This window comes from Pithys albifrons, chromosome 3 (genome assembly GCF_047495875.1).
Source record: "Pithys albifrons albifrons isolate INPA30051 chromosome 3, PitAlb_v1, whole genome shotgun sequence".
Taxonomy (NCBI): domain Eukaryota; kingdom Metazoa; phylum Chordata; class Aves; order Passeriformes; family Thamnophilidae; genus Pithys; species Pithys albifrons.
The window spans coordinates 37503256-37525687 of NC_092460.1; the positions used below are offsets into that span (position 1 = coordinate 37503256).

Here is a 22432-nt window from a genome sequence, read left to right on the forward strand (position 1 = left end):
TCCAGTAGACTCAGTTGTTCTCCTCCTCCTCCTGGCTGGAGACAGGGCAGCTTCCCTGCTGTTCTTGGCTCTGTTCTGGGCTCTTTGCTTCAACATGTGGACAGCTTTTTACCAGCCATATAACTCCCCACTCACCACTGAAAACAGATTCTATCACTTTAGATCTATAAGCACCTTAAAAGACACTCAGCAAGGAATAGAAATTGCAACAACAAAATGTTTCTACTTCCCTGAATTCAAACAAAATGCAAGTAGTGGCAGGCACAGCAAGGCTCACTTCAGCAGGACAGCTGCAGCCTGTCCTGCCTTTACTTCGGCCATGATGGAACTGAGTGAATACTTCCCACTCCTGTATTCATATCTCAGGTTTGCGTCATCTGGTATGAAATATTTCTTTGGTTACCCAGTCAGGCGATAGCTGTCTCTCCCAATCCACATAGATTCTCCAAGCCTGCCAATCTGAGGCCTAGATAAAACTACCACATGGACATTATTATGAAAGCCATGAAGCCAGAGTTCAGGCACACACAATCGTCAACATGTATTCCTGAAGGTCCTAGGCCAGCAAATTAAAGGAACCTTTTTATCTTATCATACACAAAGTTAGCTGGAGTCCTGTTTGCTGCAGTCTCACTTAAGGCAAGAGTTTTGGCACCGAAAGATGGAAACTCAAAATCCAGCACCCTGGAACACCTAGGACTCCGAAGCAAGAAGCTTCATCCTGCAGGAATTCTACTGCTGGCATATGTTCGAGAATTCCCCCAGTGACCTTTGAGAAGCCAGCTCCTAACAATGAAGGGTGGGATACAAAGGGAAGCTCTTTTTGGGTATCTTTGGGGTATTTTGCTAGGAAAATATAAACGGGAGGATTTTCCCTGGAATTAGGAATACAGTGGGCTGAGAGGTGGAGCTCACTTTGAGCCCCAGTCAGTTTTCTCAGCCTGGGAGGGATTGATGGTGCCTTGGGACTTCAGTAAAGGCAGGGCAGAGTCAGTGGGATCTGTCAGTGTGGTAACTCAGGGAGTTTTCTTTACTGGTTACAGCTGGAAGGAAGAGAGGGAGGGGGACATGCCTCTGCCTTGAAATAGTCTGCCCTGGCCTGAAGTCATAAAACCTGCTGGTAATCCTGAGTACCACGGGTTTGAACCCTCTGGAATGGAGAATATAGATTGTAGCCCAAAGAGGGCTCTGGAAAAGAGCCTGTTCCAGCTGATGCCGATGATGTCTATGACATCTCAACCATCCTGGGCTGAGACCTGATGCAGCTCAGCACCAGGCCCCATTTCACTGTTGCACATTGTCAGTTGGAGTACAAGATCCTATAAGTTCTGGAAATCTTGGGGGTGCTTGTGACCAAGAAGGAGCAGCAGCAAGAGCAGGAAGAGGAAAAATTGCTTCACAAGTGACGCAAGCAAACTTACAATACTCAGAAGAAAATAATCAAGCAACAGAGAAAACTGGGTATTTAGTGACTAGGTTAACCACTATTCCTCCTACAAAGAACTACACCAGAACACTGAGTGGAAAGGGGACAGTGACTTCACATCACTTTTGGTTTCCTGGTGCAGCACAATGTGAATTTATGCAGAGCCAATACTTGGCTTTGTATTGCAGTTACCAAGGAACAGTGATTGAGAAAAAATAAACCTGAAATACCAGCTTCTGCCCTCACTAGAAACTTTGTTCATCATAACTCATTTTAAAAGCCATGAAACTACACTGACTTCAGATCTGAAGCCTGAGCTTAAGCCTGGGATGTGCTTCTCATCTCTGGAATGTAATATGTGCATTCAAAATAATTGGAAAGAAAATCAGATGAGCAATTTAAAGCATCAACTAAACCTTGTACCTAGAATTTTGCTTCGATAATGGGTTTTTGAGAAGAGAGAAATTGTAACACCTTGGACTAAAGCGCGATTTTTCTCACAACTTCACAGACTGTTTAAATACTTTAGATGTAGAACAACCCACATGGAAAACTGTATTTCCATGTGGTTGCTGTTCCCCAAAAAGGTGACTACAGTATGGCACTATTAGACTTGCAAAAATGCTCATTACCACATTCAGTTTGAGTGTTACAGTGAGATTTCACAGCAGTGCTGAACATTTGTGAAAAAGTGAAGCAAAAGGGCAGGGAAAGACATAGAGGGGTGTGGGGGAAGCCTTCCCTGACAGTCAACTCTACAAAGGCTTTGAACTGCAGAAAAGAGGAAACATCAGCAAATGCCAAACCAATGTGATACCTGCCAAACCACACCTTATCCTTCTCAATCAGCAAAAAAATTATCTGCTGACTGATTCTTTTGCCTCACCAAAAGAAGGCTAGGGTTTTTTTCCCATATTAGGACAGTCTTCATGCTGTGAAATTTTGGCTTTAATAAGGGGCTTTAACAATATGTGCTGCACATCAGCACAAAAAGAAAGGAACTACTAAAAGGAAAGGATAGAAGCAGAATAAAAGGGCTGAGTCCTAAGTTAAAAAGGACAACATCAGCTTAGTTTGGCCTCCAAAATTTGATCATAGATTTTATGCAATGGAGAATTAAAATTGGAATGGATAAATATATGAAGGCTAACATTACACAGATATGTAATTACAAACTTGTCCCTGAAACTACTTCCAAATGTAAGCTGCCTTACTGAAGTCAAGGGGACTTTTTTACTACACTTAAGAGCTTACACATCACAAAATATAAATCAAATGTCAGTATATGAAAATAATGCAAAGAAAGTTGGAGTTTTTTTAATGTCTTCTTTTTAAAAATGAAATACAGAAGGAGACAAAATTTACAGTGACTTGAGTCTCCATGTTCCAATTATTTCCACAACAGAGGAAAGTGTTTTTCTTGGTTGGATTTCTAAACATTTGATTGTCTAGTTTACTATCAGCTTTATGTTTGAACAGAAGAACAAAGATGGCAAAAAATAATCACCAGAGAATTTCCCTGATTTTTTTTACTCTTCTTGTTTTACGCTGGATTGGGAACAGGGTGAAGGTTAGGCAAGAAAAGGCAGGATGAAGTTCTACCACCCCTATCTGGCACAAGTTGAACACCTATGTCAACAGTGAGGATGTGGAGGAGCTATCTGGATTTAAGATTTGCTCTAACAATGAATTTTATAGATTTGTTGAAGCAGAAGCAAAAACCCTTGACAGAATGAAGTGCTATGAAAAATGTTCAGGGCTGTTTTATTTTAATTCAGCTTGAAAAATACAAAGCAAATCCTTCATGTAGGTTTTTTCTTTTATTTTTTTCTTTAAAAGATAGGTCAATTTGAATCAAAAGATTCAAAAAAGGTCAGAATGTTTTAGTTAAAAAAATATTGCAAAGGTGCAGCTCCATAATTTCTTATTTAGAATGTGTAAACAAAAATTAATTAGAAAAATATTTCCTGTTGTTTTCATTCAGACAAAACTAATTTCAGAAACCTGACATGAACTCATAACCAGTTCTGTTCCAAACTACTTTGAAACAGTTCTGCCCAAAACTTCCCTAAATTTTCTTGGTTTTACTCAATTTACCAATTGAATTCATAGAGCTTCAAGTTCCTGGCTTGAATCAAGGCTTGAACAGGGTGGAAAATTGAACTCAGAGTTTTCATGAAACTCCCCAGTCACTTATTCTCTGACAAAACCTTAGATGTGTGCTTCTCACAGTCATGACTTAAGGCTCAGGTGGGTGCCCCAAACTCTACACAGATTACTCCAGCTTTGTGCTCCTGACCCAATGCTTGGCTGATGCTGAAAAAAGAAAATCATCTTTCACTGAGGCAAGAAGCCTGCAAAACATCAGATGTTTCCTTATATACTTGTCCTGTCTCTGCCTAATGTTTCTTCCACCAAAGATACTCAAAAATGTTTCAGTTCTTCCAGTAAATTTCTTCTGATCCATTGTGAGGAAAGTTCCTAAACCTAGCAATATGTATTTCATTCAGGTGGTGAAATGTTTATGCAGATAGAGTGTTGCTACTACAGTGGTTCAAATAAATATGTCAGGCCAGGCACACATAAGCATATTTTCATCAAAAGGACCATTCCAACCGTTGGATACAAACACTGAAGCTCACAAACAGAATATTGTAAAATAAGTGCCTATTTCTTTCACCATGGTAGACTTGTCACTACTGGGGAAGAGCCACTTTCAGAAACTGACTGGGATTCTTAGGTTTTAGAACAGAGACAATTAGCCTCACTACAAGCTAACATCCAAGAGCATCTGGTCTTCAGTTACATTATGTCCCTCCTATTTTACCTCAGTAATGTAAAAAGGCTTTCAGAAGCTAAGGATTCAAGCCATTGCCCACTGGTGAACAGAAATGAAGAGCATGGCCAACAGAGAAGGCCAGAAAGAAGGAAAGAGATGGCCTCAAGTGAAAATTAATGGCTCCAATTTTTGGAGCAGAATTAACCAGGTAACATAGTGTCACTAACATTACTGCTGCCTGTGGAGAAGTGTCCTCCTTAAACCCCTCTCTTCGCCTCACAAAACTAGCTGATTATCAGTCTTGAAAATCCAGCCATGAAACAGAAAAAATAAGCTACAATATGAAGAAAATGCTGTGAAAAAGTGAGCTTCCAACAACCAAACTGTGAAGTTTAAACATAAGTTATAATTTGGTGGAAGAAGACATCTTACCTGTTGGCAAAGATGGCTTCTGCTTTCCCTATGAACTTGCACAGTAAACACTTTATTGTCCAGCAAAGCTAGCCAAGTCAATTCCTATGCATTTATTAAACAGATTTTATATTTTTAGGCCAACCAGAATGATTTCTGACTATGAGGAGAGCTTCTGCTTTTAATTTCTAGTGTATCAAATTCTAACAGGATTATATTCAGTAATTTAGCAATTACAAAATTTTCTACAAATGCTACAAGTACATTGAAAACATAGAAAATATCATTAAACAATGCAGTTCAAATGATCATAGAAAGGGGCCATTAGAGGACATTTGCAAGAGGTTAACCATTACACTGTACCAAATTCAAAATAATGCAAAAGCAGCCTCATCCTTTCCCCTGGAGAGACTCCAGAGAGTTAACTTATAAGGATTTTAAGTACTTCTTTTCTTTTCCACTGCAGTCTCCTGAGATGACAGAAGCACTTGGAATGATTACGTTATGCTTCATCCTGGGAAGGGCAGTATTTCATCATGTATTTCTCTGAGCAATGCTTTGAAGAAGCCTTTGGGGGTAATGCTAAAGGTGTCTTCCCTCTTTTGGCCTGAGGTCACAGAGATGTTTGTTAAAAGAGAATAAATCAGTTACCAAGTTTTGGCCACACATTTGATTTCTCTTTAGAGTCCTTGCCAAAAAGAGCTTTGCTTTTCTTCCCCAAGCATGCTGCTGTGAGTCTTGACAAAAGAAAACCCATGTCTCATTGTCAAGGTGAGTCTGCTCTTGTTCAAAGCTGCTATAGGACCCAAATCTCCCAAGATACAGGAAAACAACAGTAGCTAATTACATTTCAATAGAAAAGGATTGTTTTCACTCAGATATAATTTCACTGATTTCAGTGAACTCACTTCATATAACATAGTTGTGGGTATTACAACGCACACGAGCTAGAGCATTTCTCCGAGTACTAACCCAATGCATCAGAGATACGTCAGATTTAAAGCTAGCACACTGCTAATTCCCTCACTTGCCCAAAAGAGAATGGAGGAGAAGAACTGTCAGCAAGGATATCTCGTGGTCTCTAGTATTTGAAGCAAAATAACCAGACCCTGACATCTAAGTAAACCAGCCCCAATGCAGACCAGAGAAAGAGTCCAAAGGCTACCTCAGAGGCTTCAGCTTGGATCACTGTACTCCCTGCAGTAGTTATCAAGAGTCAAGGTTTTCACCACTTATATCATCACTACAGTGTCCAAATCTCACCCACTTCGACCTTTCCCTCCCTTGCTTTCCTCTTGCGCTCGTTGCAGAGACATTAGTTCTCCACCACAGCTACTCCCCATTCCCACGCATCAGTAAGGGAGGGCTGGCTATTGTGGCTGTATTTCACTTCAGAGCAACACACACACACAGACACACAGACACACACAAAATCTACTTGACACACTCTGAGTTAAATTATTATTTATTTCCCAACTTCTGAAATCACCTTTCAGATTTCTGGAAGGGGCTCCTTGGAAGGGCTGAGTTTAGAAAATCCACGAGCTCCCTTTCCCTACAAGAGCACAGGATTTCATGGTGGAAACTCTAAAAGCCAGGCACCCAGAAAACCCAGCTGTTTTTCAAAAATTCTCCCAACCTTCAAATCAAACCTTGATATAAATCACTGCATTTTAGACACTGCTGCATAGTAGTGTCCTGTTTCCCACCCTTCAACATCTAAAGCAGGCAAAAAAAAAACAATACAGGAAACAAATAAAGCAGATTATTTTGTTAGCAATATTACATAGACTAATTGATTTTCTTCTCTGGCTTCCCTCCCACATTCAGGGATGAATGTGCTATGAGGACTTTATTTACTCAGTGACTTAAGCAATCTGAGTTATGCAAAGCTTTCACACAAACCATGAAACTTCTGCAAACTTCCAGCTAAGAGAACTCCACTTAGCAACCAGTGCTTCCACCATATTCTTCTACCACTAAAAAAAGCAATTTAAATGCTGCAATTCAGGTAAGAGAAATGCATAAAAGCAAATAATTTTCCTTTAGATGATAGAGCACAATGTGGCAAAAAAAAGAAGCAAAAGACCCCAGTCTGCATCCAATGCTTATTCTCCAATTCAACCAGCTTCCCAAATGTTACACCATTCTGTTTCCCTTATCCATTGCCACCCCTCAGCACTTCCTATACAACACCAAAAGGCTAAATATCATAATTAATTGACAACTCACTTGGAAAGGCTTGACAAGTTCTGCCTGCAGTACGATCTGCTGATCATGTCTGCAGCGTATGAATCAGTGCAAATTCCTGGCAGCTCCAGGGAGCAAATGGACGATGATCAGGGCGTGGAATGAGATAATAAAAATGCCATTATCCTTTCAGGCATGTGAGACTCACTGGATGCTCTTTCCACCCCACAGGTTAACCATTTGGTTGGTCCTGTAGCTCCTGTGATGACACTCTGTATTTGCCTATTGTCAAGCTCATTATCCATCTTGTATCCTCCTCCCCTCCCTTCACCCCCCTTTGTTCTGTGGTCATATGATTATTACTTGTTTTACTGTATTCTCTCTAATAGATCCTCTTTTCTAAGCCTGGGCCCCCAGATACAGAAATTCCTGCAGATTTCTCAGCTGCTCAAGTTGACTGACAAACGCTTGTTCCCTGTTTAGCTTTCACAAAAAGTGCTTCTGTTAGCCAGCTTGTCTAAGCACCAAGCAGCCTCAGCATTGCACAGAGGTACCTTTGCAAGTATTTGCTTCAAGGAAAAGTTACATTACAAACTGCCAAGAGATGAGAGGACCCAGATATAAAATAACGGTCCAAGGAACAATCCTCCCTTTTGATGGTAAATCATTGTCTAAGCATTTTGCATCCAATCTAACTTGTGAAAGGTCAAGCTGGGTCAGATAGTTCAAAGACTGAAGGGGATTGCCAAATCAGGACAAATCCAAGGAGGCAGGAAGTACCTGCAAATCAGCCGCAGTCAAAGTAAGACCATCTTGTGTTTAACAAAAGGATTAAAAACAGGGCTGGAGTTAAATCCCACCTAACAGACTGTCCTCAATGTTCTTCCATCTAATCCTGTGAATGAAGCAGGAAATAGAAACGCTAACAGTGATTCAAAAGGAGGCACCATCAGTTACCAGGATTTCACACGCTTGAGTTCCATATCTCTTTAAGTCCACAAATGTGAGCAAACTGAAACCACTTACTGTGAAGTCCTGCAGCCATTCCACCCCAGGCTCTGATCTTATTAAACCTCATAAATTATAAGAGTGGGTGTGGATGGATTAGTACTCCGAAGGGAAATCTCTAAGCAAGCTTGCTCGTCTGTGGGGAGGAACGTGTAGGTTCAGTAGGTGGCACTCTTACCTTGGAGTGAGCACCCAGGCAATCCTCTGCACTAAGTCATGGAGGCTGTATCAGCCTTGCCTTTTATTTCTCAGAGCTTTCAAGAAATAAACGGCTGCACTTTTTTCAGGACACTCATATTAATTTACGTTCTGCTTAAATCCTATAGTCAATAACTACATTTTTTTCTTCCTAAAATCTCTCTCTACAGTTTCAGGGAGATAGAGATAGATTTTTGTGAAAAGGTAACAATTCTGTGCTTTATAGATACCCATGAATGATACCCATGAAAGCATGTACAAGCTCGGGTTTGGGGTTATTTTGCTCAAAGAAACAGGTCTGCAGTACCTCAAGAAGCTGCTATTTCTTCATGTGTACCTTCTGCGAACTCAGCTCTTTGTTCTAAAGTACATTAAAACTCTCATCTTTTAGTGTATAAAATACACTGGAATTCTGGTCTGGAGGAAAGAAAGACCAATAGTGCTGCTTGCAAAGGAAGGAAAACATGAATTCCACTTCTGTAATTGCAGAGAGATCTGCAAATGAGATGAGGATGCAGTAGCTAGGTCATCTCTGTTTTTTTCACTCCGACCTCAAAGGAAAGTGAACATGTAAGGCAGTGTAATTGCATAGTCTTAAAAATGCTGATGAGAAGGGAGTCACATTTACTCTTCCTGGAAAAAAATATTTCTACTACTGGAGAATTACAGAGTCAGAATTTTCCCTCCAGAAGAGCATTAGTTAAACAGAGATCACGTCACTGCTCTTCCAAAACATACATTTTGATCAGATGCCAGATGTAAGACTTAATGTTTAAGAAACTATGAGGTGGGTTCCAAGGCAGCCCTACAGATTTCAAATACAGGTCTCTGTCATGGAAACTTTTTTTCCCAGTTGATTGAGTTCTACACTCTTTTCAATATATCCTGGAATAGTTAGGGTACCACAGTGCTCACCAACAAAGCTGTTTCCACTCAGAATAAAAATAAAAGCAAATTGACTATCTTCTAAAACATTACACTCTACATGTTCAAAGAACAGTTCCAGATTTTTAGAAAATCTGCCCCCACTGTCATGCTTGCCTCTAGATGGCAAATCTGACCTATTTGTTGGGTCATTGGGAACAGGAGAAGTCTCTTGCACTTGTAGTAAACTCCAGAATCATTTAAAAATATCCCACTTACGACAATCACAAGAATCCAAATTTCTCCCTCTTCACTTTTCAAAATAATGTTTTGAATTATAATAGTCTGGAGAAGAACTTCACTCCAGATGAAACAATTCACATGGTCAGCCTGTTTTTATTTCAAGACTTCTAACAACAAATTGCATCTTCTTGCCCTCTACAGCACTACTGAGAATAGATTCCATTTGCCTAGTAATTGACCAAGAAGCAACACTGGCCATGCAAATCTATCCTCAAGACTTTGCCATTTTTGCCTGCAAATGAAACTGAAGATAATTAAATGAGAAAACTCCACTTCAAAACAATATCAGCCTCCTCTGTCCAGCTGACTGTAGTGTCATATGGGACAGGCATTCTTGTCAACACCTGTTCAAAATGCTTTGTAAGTTGATTTCCTAAAAATTAATTTTCAATTTGTCAACACTAGTCTTGATTATCAATTTTTTTCCCATACAGACAACCATGATTTATCACTTGCAAAGCTGCAAGATCAGAGAGGCACTCTGGACACATGGACGTTAATCCACTGCATACAGGCAACGAGCATGCTGCCAACTGGACCAGAGCTAACCCACATGAGCAGCATAGTGGGTGCTCTGGTGAGTGCCCAGGAGGCATCACAGTCAGCTGTCCTTTGAGCTATGTCCATCATTTAAGTAAAAAAAAAAACCCATTCAGCCAAGACAAATCACTGTTTTAACAAGAGCTACATGGACATTTGATGATTCAGTTTGCAACACGAAGGAGGGCTCAGCCAAGGCCAACCCATGCAATGCCAAGCATTCACATTCAGTTGGGTGCAGTTCCAGCAGCTCCCTAAGTTTACAGCAATGCAAAACTGGTTGCCGTGAAAGAAGCTGACACAGACAAGATTTTACCATGCTTACAACTCCTTTAAAAAGAAGTGTGAGGACAATCTGAGTGAGTTATAAATCCTTGCACTTAATCCCTTTATTATTTGGAAGCCAAATGTTTGCTGTTTACTTCAGTAACTTAACTGAGTCAGATACTTCCAGTATACTGTGGTCCTGAGGTGAAGATCTTACATATGGAGCAGGAAGCACCTTCTAGATAATTTCAAAAATTCACATGGGCATGTAAAGCATGGAAAACCAATGGGGCTGCAGTTTAAACCTGCTTTCCTTGTATGTTCTGATGCTTCAGAGATCTAGGACAGCAAAACCCCTAAGGAAGACACTAGAAAGAGAAAAAAACTAGAGTAAACAAACAGTAACTAAACTAGAGCATTTGAGAAGTGTCATTCATACTAATGAAGTCAAGTCAAATGGCTCTAGTGTGGAGTCATCTATTGCAGCAATGAAGGGAACTACAGGGGCCAGTCCTAGCTTCTTAACATTAAAAGCAGCAAAATGAGAAGGAGGAAAGAGATGTGAGAGCTTTCTAAAAGTAGTGAAAGGTTACAATGCCTGCTCATATAAGCAGTAGGAATGTCCAGAGGTCATCCAGAGAGCCACTTAACATTTCATTTGTTATTTTTACTTTGACCATTCCTGCAGACAAGGCAGAGTTTTTAGTGAGCTGATCAAAATAGCCCATGAATCCTTTCTCTTTTGAGATGATAGTTACATTTAGAACCTGGCCAAGGCATATGCACCATCCAGACCATGCCTTTCCATGGAAATCCTAATCTTTTCTGTACCTGTTTGTCAACAGAGAATTTGCTATGCTGCTCAGTGTACTCCTGTTATTGAAATACTTGCATGTTTCTTTAGTTCTTTGTTAGTCCAAATCTGCTCTTTGTTGAGGCAGTCTTAAAACTTACAGAAATACATGTGATTGGTTTCAGAGACCATACTGCAGCACCTCTCCTCTGTGCCATTAATCTGAAATAAGTACACAGACTTCTAGAGAACTTTTCAAAGCTACTGGAATTCTGCAAGAGAAACAGAACTCTGTTTTTTTTATGAAAATCCATTATAATGACATTAACATCTGCTCCTTGTTTGAACAATATTTTTAACTGTTCTGTCCCTGGAAAAAATGAAAGATAACACAGTCTCTTTCATGTTCTCACAGAGTAGACAAACTTGGGTTTTTTAAGGTCTGTTCTGAAATGTCCCAATACAGGTCACCGCAGGGAACTCAGTGGATGCATCTCACAGGGCAAAAAGCATTTCATTCACCATTGTATGAGATTTCACTGTAGGACGCGGGTATGTGAGCAGGGAATTCATTTCACAGAGGAACAACACTGTGTATTAAATCATATGGAGTAGGTAAAGTCTGGCAACTCGTGCATAAGAGTCTTGAAGAAAATCCCTTGAGTACTGATTTTTCAAGTCTAGTTGTAAATATCTCAAGTAATGGAGACTTTGCCATTTCACAGTGGTAAATCTTTCCACACGCTTACAAGGTTCAATACTAAGAACACATCCTATGGTTATGATATCTATTCCTCCCTTTATTCTTTAAGTGTAACCTATAGTTACAACTACCTGGATGCCTATAAACAGCAGCAGTTTCAAAAATTTTAACATGTTCAATGGAACCTGTGAATAATATATACCCAGCTGTGTATGTGGGTATATGTACTAAAATACATACTCAAATTGAAATATGTAGGCTTGGGTATATGCATGTGCAAATCATGGAGTCACACACAAACAGAATTTGCATGCTCACATTGACACATTATCATGTAGGAAATGCCTTAGCAGACAATAGAACCATTCGCCTAGGCAAGTTCTGCGGTATTGGGAACACAAGCCTGTACATCAAAATGCAAAAGCCTGAAGTCTGAAATTATAAACACTTGGAATAAATGTAGTTCCAGATAAAGCTCATATGGAGCCCGTGAAGCACTCATTCCTATCTGATACCTGCTTTGCTGGGACAGGATGGCCTTGGATAGTATAGGCAGGAGTCAGCCTTCTACAGGGAAGAGATTTTAATTTTCTCTGACTGTCCTCAGTTCCTGAGGTAATATTATCCTGCTTTTCACATGGAAGGACTACTGACTGCATATATGGCTGTAGCAGTAAACAAAACAAACTCCAAGACAAGTGTTAAAATCATATTCCAAGGAGAACTTACACTGCAAATCAAAACTTGATTAGAAAAGCATATTTGCTGGTGTTAGCATTCTCTATGGGTTACTCACGGGGAAATGCACAATCCAGAAATAGAGAAGTGTAATATTTCATGTGTGTGATAGACCATTTCCACCAAAGCACAGTTTTTGGTTTATGTCACGTTTTCACTGCTTTCAAATTAAAACTAAGATTCAAAGAATATAAGCGCCAAGATATAGCTGCCTTCTGGTAATTTGAACTGAAATGTAGGAAGCATTCACAAAGACTGTCTTTGCCATGTCTCCCTATGCCCTGGCACTGTCACTAGTGAGGGACAGATTCTGGTCCCCTCCTGCTCTGAGCAGGAGCAGCAGACGGAAAGGATACCATTACCCCACACACTTATGCACCCATTTTTTGTGATTTATTCTTTGCAGGAATACATACCAATTCTCACAGCAATAAAAAGCAAACTATTATTTTGGCTCACAAATTTTAAAATTTGCTGTCTCTCATTTATATCTGAACTGTAGCTTGTTATAACTGCCATTAGTAAATTTCAGCTTGATCAGTGTGAAGGATAATGTTCAATAGACACATTTATATAATCCTTCTCCCAGACTTGTAGGAATTCTGCTCACAGCCATGTAGGATAATACTCACAGAGGCCACAACATAGAAAGCTGTGTAAGCTGCCAATAATGTAGATGTAACTTCTCTTTGCCTGACCTGTTTCTGGCAATGGTTAATTTCAATAACAGGTTTTATATTAAATTATTAATGCTATTTTTAATATATTAGCAGGCATGCTCCAAACATTACTATTCATTTCAGACTTAGCCACAAAAGCCAAAAAGAGCCACACAGTGGTAGATGTGATACAAACATAAACAATAGATACACCTTTAGCCAAAACAGGTTATGCCTTGATTTTACTGCTCTGCTGGCATAGGTGGAAGCCTAAGCCAAAGCTCCTTAACAGACAGCCCACTAAAAAACGGTAGACTCATGAAGTGTGAAGTGTGGGATCTATTCACCCTTGTGTGCCACCAGGCAACAGCAAGAGCATCCACTGTCTCGCTTCAGTCTGAAGCTGTGATCCAAGCCCAGGCTTCACGTTTGATCTTTCCTTGAGTTCATATAAATTTGTGTACAGGCACCCACTCAGAAAGCCCTCGAAGGAAAAGACCATTTCCTGCTGGGCTAATTTATGAAGATCTTCCTATACCAAAAGCTCCTATGAATTTTACTGGTAACAACATCAAACCCCCCAGCCAGGATCTCACTTCACAAACAACCCAATAAATTCAGCTAGCAAAAGCCATCTGAATTCGACCAAAGGCAGTGACTGTTCAACAGCTTATGCCAATTGAACAGCTCGGAGGTACTCAAATCTTGGCTGGAAATACTCAATTTGCATCTTTCTTAACCATGAACTTAGCTTTTGAATTCTCAAACCAGGGCTCTGCCTTGTGCAATTTAGGATTGGTTATACCCCTGTCGGACTGGACTAATAATTCTTCATATCTGCTAATGGCCCTTAGGTGTTTCGGAAGCAGCTTTTGTTTCACTAGATGCACAGGGACTACCAACTAACCAGATGCTCCCAGGAACTTTCAGAGAGCAAGCAGTGTCAATTTATTCAATGACTTCCAAAGTGAAACTAAAATGTTGTTCAAATCATGGCTATACTTATTTAATTAAAATGCACCACACATACTGCACTGGTCTGTTAATCATTAACTAAGCTAATTCAAGACAGGAGATGAGTCTTTTCTTTCCTTCAAAAGCCTTCAACCAGTGGAAAACTTAACAAAACATTCCAAAAAAAAAGACCAGTACAAGATGATTTTTGTTAGATGGTCAACACATCAGTATACTTTTTCCGTTTCTTCAGTATTTCTGATTTCTATAGGAATGCATGTTAAAAGAGAAGGATTTTTTTTTCTTGCTTGGCAAAATACCTTTCCCAAATTTTCTAAATATTGCCTGGTATTTGCGTCAGTATGACAGTCATTGGGTTTGACAGGAATTAGATTGCTAAACCCACACAAAAATGCTTTGGAAATGAGGGGCTAGTTATACATTCAATTTCATTCAAATCCAATTTAGCAAACTGGCAAGGAGTACATCTGAACTGCTTCCATTACCCCTTCGCTTCTATGGTTCACAACAGAGGTTTCTCTAACATGCTAATCTATCCTAACTTTTAGACTCACAACTCCTACTGTCTGAAAAATCTCTTTAGCACTCCTGTCCCAATTCATTTTCAATTTCCAAGATGATGTAGCAACACATCAAACTTACTCTCCCTCTTGCAGCAAGCCTTGCCAGCTTCTTCCAGGGAGGAACCAAATAGGAAATTAAACCATGTTAGAAATGTAGTATTTTGTGGACTATTCAAGAAACAGGATACATCTAACGTGTTTTTTCCAACAGTTCTCCTTTCTTGAAGGAGACCAAAACAAAACCACACCCAAGAAAAGGTTTCTTTCTCTACGTTCTTCATGTCTTAGGTATATCTAAATATAAAATCTTCCAGTCTCATCTGTACAGTTGTTATCTAATAAAGTTTCCCTCTTGAAATCAACAAAGGATCAAGGCAGAACACTTTCTCAAGGCCTGTCATATCAGATCAGGAAGGCACTCCATCAAGGCTAGATTCTTGCCTCAAGCCATGGTTCATGCCTAATGTTTTAGAGGAAAGCAACGGGAAAAGACAAACCCTACTGCACCTGGCCCACTGGGCAAAGCTCTACCTGCACGGTAGAATTCATCTCTGCCCCCTGCACACAGACAGCTGAGGCTCTGCCGCATACAAGTGTTGCTTTCTGCACTGAAAGGTCATTAAAGAAAAAAAAAGTAATTTATTGCATGGTAGTAAATGAAATCACCATAGCACGAGGTGTGGCCTTAGGCTGCACCAGGGAGTTTTAGATTGGACATTAGGAAGAATTTCTTCACAAAAAAGGTAATGAGACACTGAAACAGACTATCCTGGGAGGTCGTGGAGTCACCATTCCTGAGGTGTTTAAGGAAAGATGTGGTACTTGGTGCCACAGTCTAGCTGACATGTTAGTGTTTAGTCATAGATTGGACTTGATCTCAGAGGTCTTTTCCACCCTAATTGATTCTGTGATTCTCTGATAAATGTCCAGCCTTTGTATTACAGAAAATGTATCAAGACATAATGATCTGAGGACTTAAATTACTGCAGTGTAATAAAAGATCCAACTATATTTTTTCTTTGTTATTTCTCTGCATACCCACATGATAATATTTATGTCGATATTGAAGTACCTGAAAGCTACAGCAATTTAGTAACAACACCATGGGAACAACTCTTTAAGGCACTCCATATCTACTTCTAGCTTCTGGAAAATGGCTTTGGTCACACAGTATCAGTATAGGCTAAGGTCCAAGCAAACTCTTAAGACCATGATATCTTCCCATCTATACTGTACACCCTCAAAACCATGTTAAGGTGCCTGACCTCTGTGCAAAAGGATAATCCCATCTGCTGAAGGCTCCAGACCTCATCCAGACTACCCTGATGCCCTGAGTGGACGCAGGTGCCAACACCAAATGAGCACTCCGGACCAGTGCCTCCTGAGCATGGCCCAGCATGACCATCAGCAGGCACTATGGATGGGAAGCCTTGGACAATAGGTCTGACTGCTTCAGCATCACAACTGCTAACCAGACAGGCCAACCAACCAGAGTGTGAAGAGATCCTCTCAGCTGTGATATCTGCTGAGCACACCCACGCCCCCAGAACCTACGCAGCACATTGGGTCCTCCCTGACAGCATGAAACCGTGAGCTGCTCAGGAGGCAGACCCCATGGGAAGGAGGAAGAGGGGCAGCTGCAAATCCTTAGACTGTAGACAGCTTGTTTTGTTATTTTTTTAGATCTGTTCCAGTTTTAATTTTTAAACATCTTATACATTAAGGTATTGATGGGGAAATACATTTGTAAACAAACAAGACTACAAATCCCTCATGCTTCCCTGTCACAGCAGGGTCTTGTTCCTCCTTCAAAATCTACCCATCATCATAACATCCTAAAGATTTCTTCACATTGATTGGAGAGATGGGTCATACACTGAGTGTAATCTTAGGGACACCTGAGTAGGGATCGATGGTATGCCTTCCATACCTCATCTTTTCTGTGAATCTAACACAGGAGCTTGCATGAGGACTTTAACCATCTGCTTAGGTCATCATCATGGCTAGGCTTCACAAACGAAGATTTGAGAAGGCCACTACCCATGCTTGCTGCAAGTGTGCTGGTGGCTAAAATGGCTGATGTGGGATAGGCAAGTCTGGTCACAAAAGGGACAGCAGAAAGTCTCCTTAGGCAATACTGGAGAGGAACGATTCTTTCTGTGTTGTTTTTCTCCTCAAGACTGACTCTGCATGTGTTCTCAGAGGAAGCAGCAGTGTTATGAATGGTGTGTCTCCATGAATCCCAATGGGAAGCCAGAGAGGACCACTGGTGGCAGTCAATATGGCCAAGGCTGAGGTGTTGTTTCAGGGCGTCCTTGTATCTCTTCTTCGGAGCTCCTCTCTTGTGGCAGCTGGTGGCAAGTTCACCATAGAGCACAATCTTTGGGAGGCAGTGGGTGATCCTCCATCCTGGAGACGTGCCCTGCCCAGCGGAGCTGCATTCTTAGCTGCATGACCTCAGTTCTGGTGACCCCTGTCTGTTCAAGAAAAGACAGATTAGCCAGGTAAACAGTCGAGTGGATGTTTAGGATTGAACAGAGGCAGCACTGATGAAAGCGTTCGAGGAGCTGCAGGTGGTGGCAGTAGATGGCCCATGATTCAGACCCATATAAAAGAGTAGACAGTACAGTAGCTCTGTAGACACTGATCTTTGTACTTTTCTTCAGGTGTTTATTGGACCAGACTCTTTTATGGAGTTTTCCAAAGGCTCTGTATGCCTTTGCTAGCCTGTTTTCTATCTCTTTGTCGATCTTACCATCCGAGGAAATTATGCTTCCCAGATAGGTGAACTGCTGGACTGACTTAAGCTCTGATTGGCCTGTGGTGATGTGGGGATGCTGCAAGACTTCCTGAGGTGCAGCTTGGTAGAAAACTTCTGTCTTATTCAAGCTGACTTCCAGCTCAAAAAGCTCAGCAGCCTCTGCAAAGCAGGATGTTAAGCACTGCAGAGCTGCTTCTGTGTGAGCAATGAGGGCGGCATCATCAGCAAAAAGCAGTTCATGGACAAGTTGATTCAGGGTCTTGGTGTGGGCCTTCAGTCGCCTTAGGTTGAATAGGCTTCCACTGGTGCGATGTTGGAGGTAGATGCTGTTTTCTTCATCGAGGTCTGCTGTGGCTCTTTGGAGCATCATGCTGAAGAAGACTGTGAATAGAGTTGGTGCAAGAACGCAACCTTGTTTCACACCATTGGTTATTGGAAAGGGCTCAGAGAGTGCATCGCCATATCTGACTTGTCCACGCTGATCTTCATGTAGCAGAATGATCATTCTGAGGAACTTGGGGGGACATCCTATACATTCCAAGAACTGCAACAGGCCTTTTTGATCACAGTGTCAAAAGTTTTGGTGAGATCAACAAAAGTTACATAGAGTCCTTTGTTCTGTTCCCTACACTTCTCTTGCAGTGGTCTGAGAACAAATACCATGTCTGTGGTGCTCCTATTGGCTCTGAAATGACACTGGCTTTCAGGTAGAAGTTCTTCTGCAATAGCAGGTACTAATCTGTTCAAAAGTATTCTTGCAAGGATTTTACTAGAAATGGAGAGCAAAGTAATACCTCAGTAACTTGAGCAGTCTGATTTTTCTCCTTTCTTCTTGTACAGGGTGATAATGAGTGCATCACGGAGATCTGGTGGTAATTCACCTTGTTCCCAGCAATGCACAACAAGCTCATGAAATTTGGCATGGAGTGCTTGACCTCCATGCTTCCAGATTTCAGGTGGAATTCCATCAACCCCAGCAGCCTTGCCAGTTTTCACCTGCTGTATGGCCTTAAATGTCTCTCCCGTATTAGGGATTGCATCCAATTCATTTTTCACTGGTTGTTGTGTAATGTGCTGAACTGCTGAGCCTTGGACTACACATTTGGCAATGAAGAGAGTCTGAAAATGTTCAGACCATAGGTTCAGGATGGAGGTTTTAACTGTGAGAAGCATTTGACTATCTGCACTAACTAGGGGGCTTTGAACCTGGTGAGTGGGTCCGTACACTGCTTTCAGGGCCTCATAGAATCCTCTTTGGTCACCCAAATCTGCGCATAGTTGAGTCTTTTCTGTTAGGTTGAGCCACCATTTGTTCTGGATGTCTCGAAGTTTCTGTTGGAGCCTACTGTATGCAAGACAAAAGGAAGCTTTTCTTAATGGCAAGATGGCTGAGCAAGGTGTGTTTGGTGAGCAGTTATCTTCTTCTTCAACAATTTCTGAATCTCTTGATTGTTTTCATCAAACCAGTCTTTGTTTTTCTTGGAGGAGAACCCTAAGGATTCTTCAGAGACTGTCGGATGCTATTTTTAATATGTTGCCAAAGTGCTCCAGGAGAGGGATCTATGGCATTATTTTTAAGTCTAGTTTGAAGGTTTCCTTGAAAGCTGTCTCTCACTGTAGCTGTTTGAAGATTGTTAACTTGGAGCCTCCTCCCCGGAATGCTGCCTCTCTTAGGTTTGGGCTTGAAGTGGAGGTTAAGTTTGCAACGCACAAGGCGGTGGTCTGTTTGACATTCTGTGCTAGGCATCACTCGGGTATGACAGACATCACAAACATTTCTCTGTTGCACTAAGACAGATGAAGTGCTAGTGCTTGGATCGAGGATGCATCCAGGTTGTCTTCAGGCTGTCTTTCTCTTGTAAGATAGTGTTGGCAATGGTGAACTTCTGTTCTGCATAAAACTCTAGCAGGAGGCATCCATTGTCATTGCAGTTTCCAACATCATGCTTGCCCAGGACTCCTTTCCAGGTTTCAGAGTTCTTTCTTACTCTGATGTTGAAGTCACCAAGGATTATGATCTTATCATCTGCAGGAGCCTTTTGGGTGAGGCAGCACAGGTGGGTGTAGAATTTGTCTTTTTCCGCAAGGTCAGCTTGGAGAGTTGGGGGTAAAAAGAACATGTTGCTTGTTGTGTTGTGGGAGGCATGAGGAGATAATGCGATCAGAATGACCTGTCAAAAAATTTTCAGGTTTGGAGGCAATGGAGTTTTTAATCAAGAAGCCAACTCCTGAAAGGTGACTTTCGATTTTGAGTTTGCCTGACCAGTAGAGTGTGTAGCTGGCAGCATATTCTTTAAGGCTGCCTTCCTCGTGAAGACGAATTTCACTGACAGCAGCAATGTCGATGTTGGGCTGTGACAGTTCGTGGGCAATTAGAGCAGAACGGGGCAGTCCCGTGGTGTAATGGAGAGCACTTCGAACTCTGAATCCCAAGGTCATGAGTTCGAGTCTCAGTGGAGACCATCCCCTGGCAGTTAAAGCCTCCCTGCCACCTGATCCCATCAGATCTCAGATGCTAAGCAGGGTCAGCCCCAGTTAGTACCGCGTGCTGTAGACAGTCCTGAGGACTTCACTGTCACTGTCCAAGCTCGCTTGGCCGTGGCAGATGGACCTTGGGACTTAAACGGTGGGGCCAGTTCTGTGCACGCTGTGCCTCACCTAAAAAATCCACTGTGCAGGCTGGAAGGGCACACCCACGTGGGGAGAGCCCTTCCCAAATCTTATTCACGAAGTTTGGCCATACACATACAGAGCAGAACAATGCTCAGGACATCCACTCTCCCCAGTATCAAGCATGGTTCTGATGTTCCAACATGTGAGTGTCAATTTCAGCACACCTTTGGAGGCAGGTGTATGCCTTTGACTCTTTGTCTTTGGCCACACCAGAAGATGTCCATTGGCTGCAGTTAGCCAACCAGGTAAGGAGATGAGCTTTGGTTAGGCTACCTTTTCTAGGCCCCTCTCTGTGTGGAGCAAGCAGTGCTCTCCTTAGAAAAGGTTGCTTGGTCATTCAGGATGCTGCCAAACCAACCAGACTGTCATTTCCAGGGTCAGTCTCAAGCAACCAGTGTCCTGAACCACCTGCATGCAGGGTTGGGTCTGCGGCTTCCAGCTGCTTCCTATCATCTGCTGTTACAACCCTTGTCTGTCACTACAGGGCTTTGCAATGTGGGTGAACCCTTCGATCCTGCGCAATGGATTTTTTAGGTGAGGCACAGCGTGTGCAGAAATGGCCCCACCCTTTACTCCTAAGGTTCATCTGCCACGGCCTAGAGAGCTTGGACGGTGACAGCAAATACCTCAGGATGTAGGTTTGGTTAGAGTATCCTTCTCTTGGATGGCCTTACAGGGCTAAGCGAGCTCCATCTGCCCGGGTTTTGGAGTTAGAGTTGTCTTTCTCCTAGGATGGTTGCCAGACGGCTAGCGAGCCCATCCTGCCCGTGGACACACTTTGTCTGACCCTTCAGGTGAGACCTGTCTGGCATGGGAGACCCTACTGGAGGCACAAACCACCGCCAGCATAGCTCTCAACCTCATGAGGGCATGCAAGCTTCTCCCCCGCAACAAGGAGGTGTCTGCAGAGAAGCTTCTTAGGTAAGCATTCAAGAAATCTGTAAGTCAGCTGGTAAACAGAGTGAGAAGTCTCATAGATCCGACAGTACAAAAAACAAATGTAAGTGTTCACGTGTTTAAAGGAAACTGATAAATACTAAATTACTTCCTTCCCACAAATTTAAAAAAAAACGATAACTTGACTACTCTAGCAAAGATCACCATCCCTATACACTTCTCCTCTATCTCCCATGTCACTGAAAAGTGTCCTTTGGGATTTGGTTTGTGTACAAAAATACACTTTTGCTAAACCTGCCCTAGGCAGTAAAGTTTTTTGTCATGTTACAAAATGGTGAAGAAAGAGCCTGAACCTCAGCTGTTCTTTAGGTATATAAAGAACAGGAGAATCCCCTTGCCACTACTAAACATAAAAGAAGTCCTTACAGACTATTCTGAGTTAGAAGGGACCCACAAGGACCATCAAGTCCAACTCTTAAGTCAATGGCCTATATAGGGATTGAACCCATGACCTTGGCATTATTACCACCAAGTTTTAACCAACTGAGCTAATCTCAGGGTTATCAGGTCTTACTAGCTGGGATGGGCTGACATTCCCTGCAATTTGCTGCCAACTGGTAGTCTCCCTTTTCCACTCAGTTCCTCATATAAAGATGGAAAAATTGTCAATAAGTGGCTTAAGAGAAATGGAACTTTCTATAAAATAGCTGACAGACTTGTCTTCAAGGAGATTCAAATAAAGTAGCTATCAGAAGGGTCAGCAGCAGTACAGCTTTCATAGAGATTTATCAACCATTGACTTCAAAGAAAAATATTCATTTTCAAATGGCAAACCTCCCCTTCAAGATTTTCCAAAAGCTGCAGCCTGAGCTCCAGAGCTGTGAGCGTACTATCATGCCCTGTTGATGTTTTGTGCCCTGAGAGAAGGCTTCAGAACATCACGTTTTGTAATAAATTTCATAGGCTGGGATTCCAGGAGCTCCTCCTCCACAGGCTCTTATGGAGATTAATGCATATGCAGTATTACAACCTTCCTCCTAAAGTAAGTCATTATAACAGGAAATTACTCTTCCAGTCTAAACAATATACATTCAGAAAGAAGGCATTTTCTGTCATTCCAAAGCACAGGTAATTGGAGACAAATCCATTCTTAGGGGACCATCTTTGCACTTAGAGAGCTTCTGACTGACATTTCAATTTTTTCATGGTAATAGTTAGAATTGTCTCAATAAAAAGGCCCTAGAAATTATAATTTACTAAAACTCTTCAAAAATATGAAAACTGTGTTTCCAATAATCATTTCAGAAAAGTATGAAATAAAACAGAAGCATTTTCAGAAACTTGGCAGAGTTTCAAGCACTTCTAATACTTGAGAACCTTTTTTTTCTTTCAAGAAAAGTTTGCAGCTTTTTCCTCAGAATTCATTCATTTACACTGAAACTGCTGTGAAATTTTGAGCTTAAAACTAAGAAGATCTCAGGATTGAAAGAAAGTAGAATAATCCCATCAGCTCCAAATGCCAGGGTAGAATCTAAAAGCAGAATGGAAGCACTAAACCATTCATTTAATTCAAATTTGTTGCAGTCTGCTAACAAGTAAGCTAACAACTATTGAGATGTCCTGTGATAGAATTTAACTCATTTTTAGTGTTGGAAATCTTGAAAAGGCTCTGGCTTTCAGGCTA

General features: G+C 41.4%; 1 protein-coding gene across 12 annotated transcripts in view; it reads right to left on the minus strand.

Moving 5' to 3' along the window:
• The window catches only part of CALD1 (caldesmon 1), a 211703-nt gene that overhangs the window by 46992 nt on the left and 142279 nt on the right, over window positions 1–22432 (minus strand). The window contains exon 1 of one of the 12 annotated variants that reach the window (XM_071551407.1): window positions 7015–7061. The exons of 10 other annotated variants lie outside the window; for them this stretch is intronic. In XM_071551407.1, the coding sequence (XP_071407508.1) occupies window positions 7015–7046 (32 nt within the window). In that variant the 5' untranslated portion in view covers window positions 7047–7061. Of the gene's footprint in view, window positions 1–6848; window positions 6992–7014; window positions 7062–22432 lie in introns of those variants that run through there. One more of the 12 variants, XM_071551406.1, reaches the window with a different exon arrangement.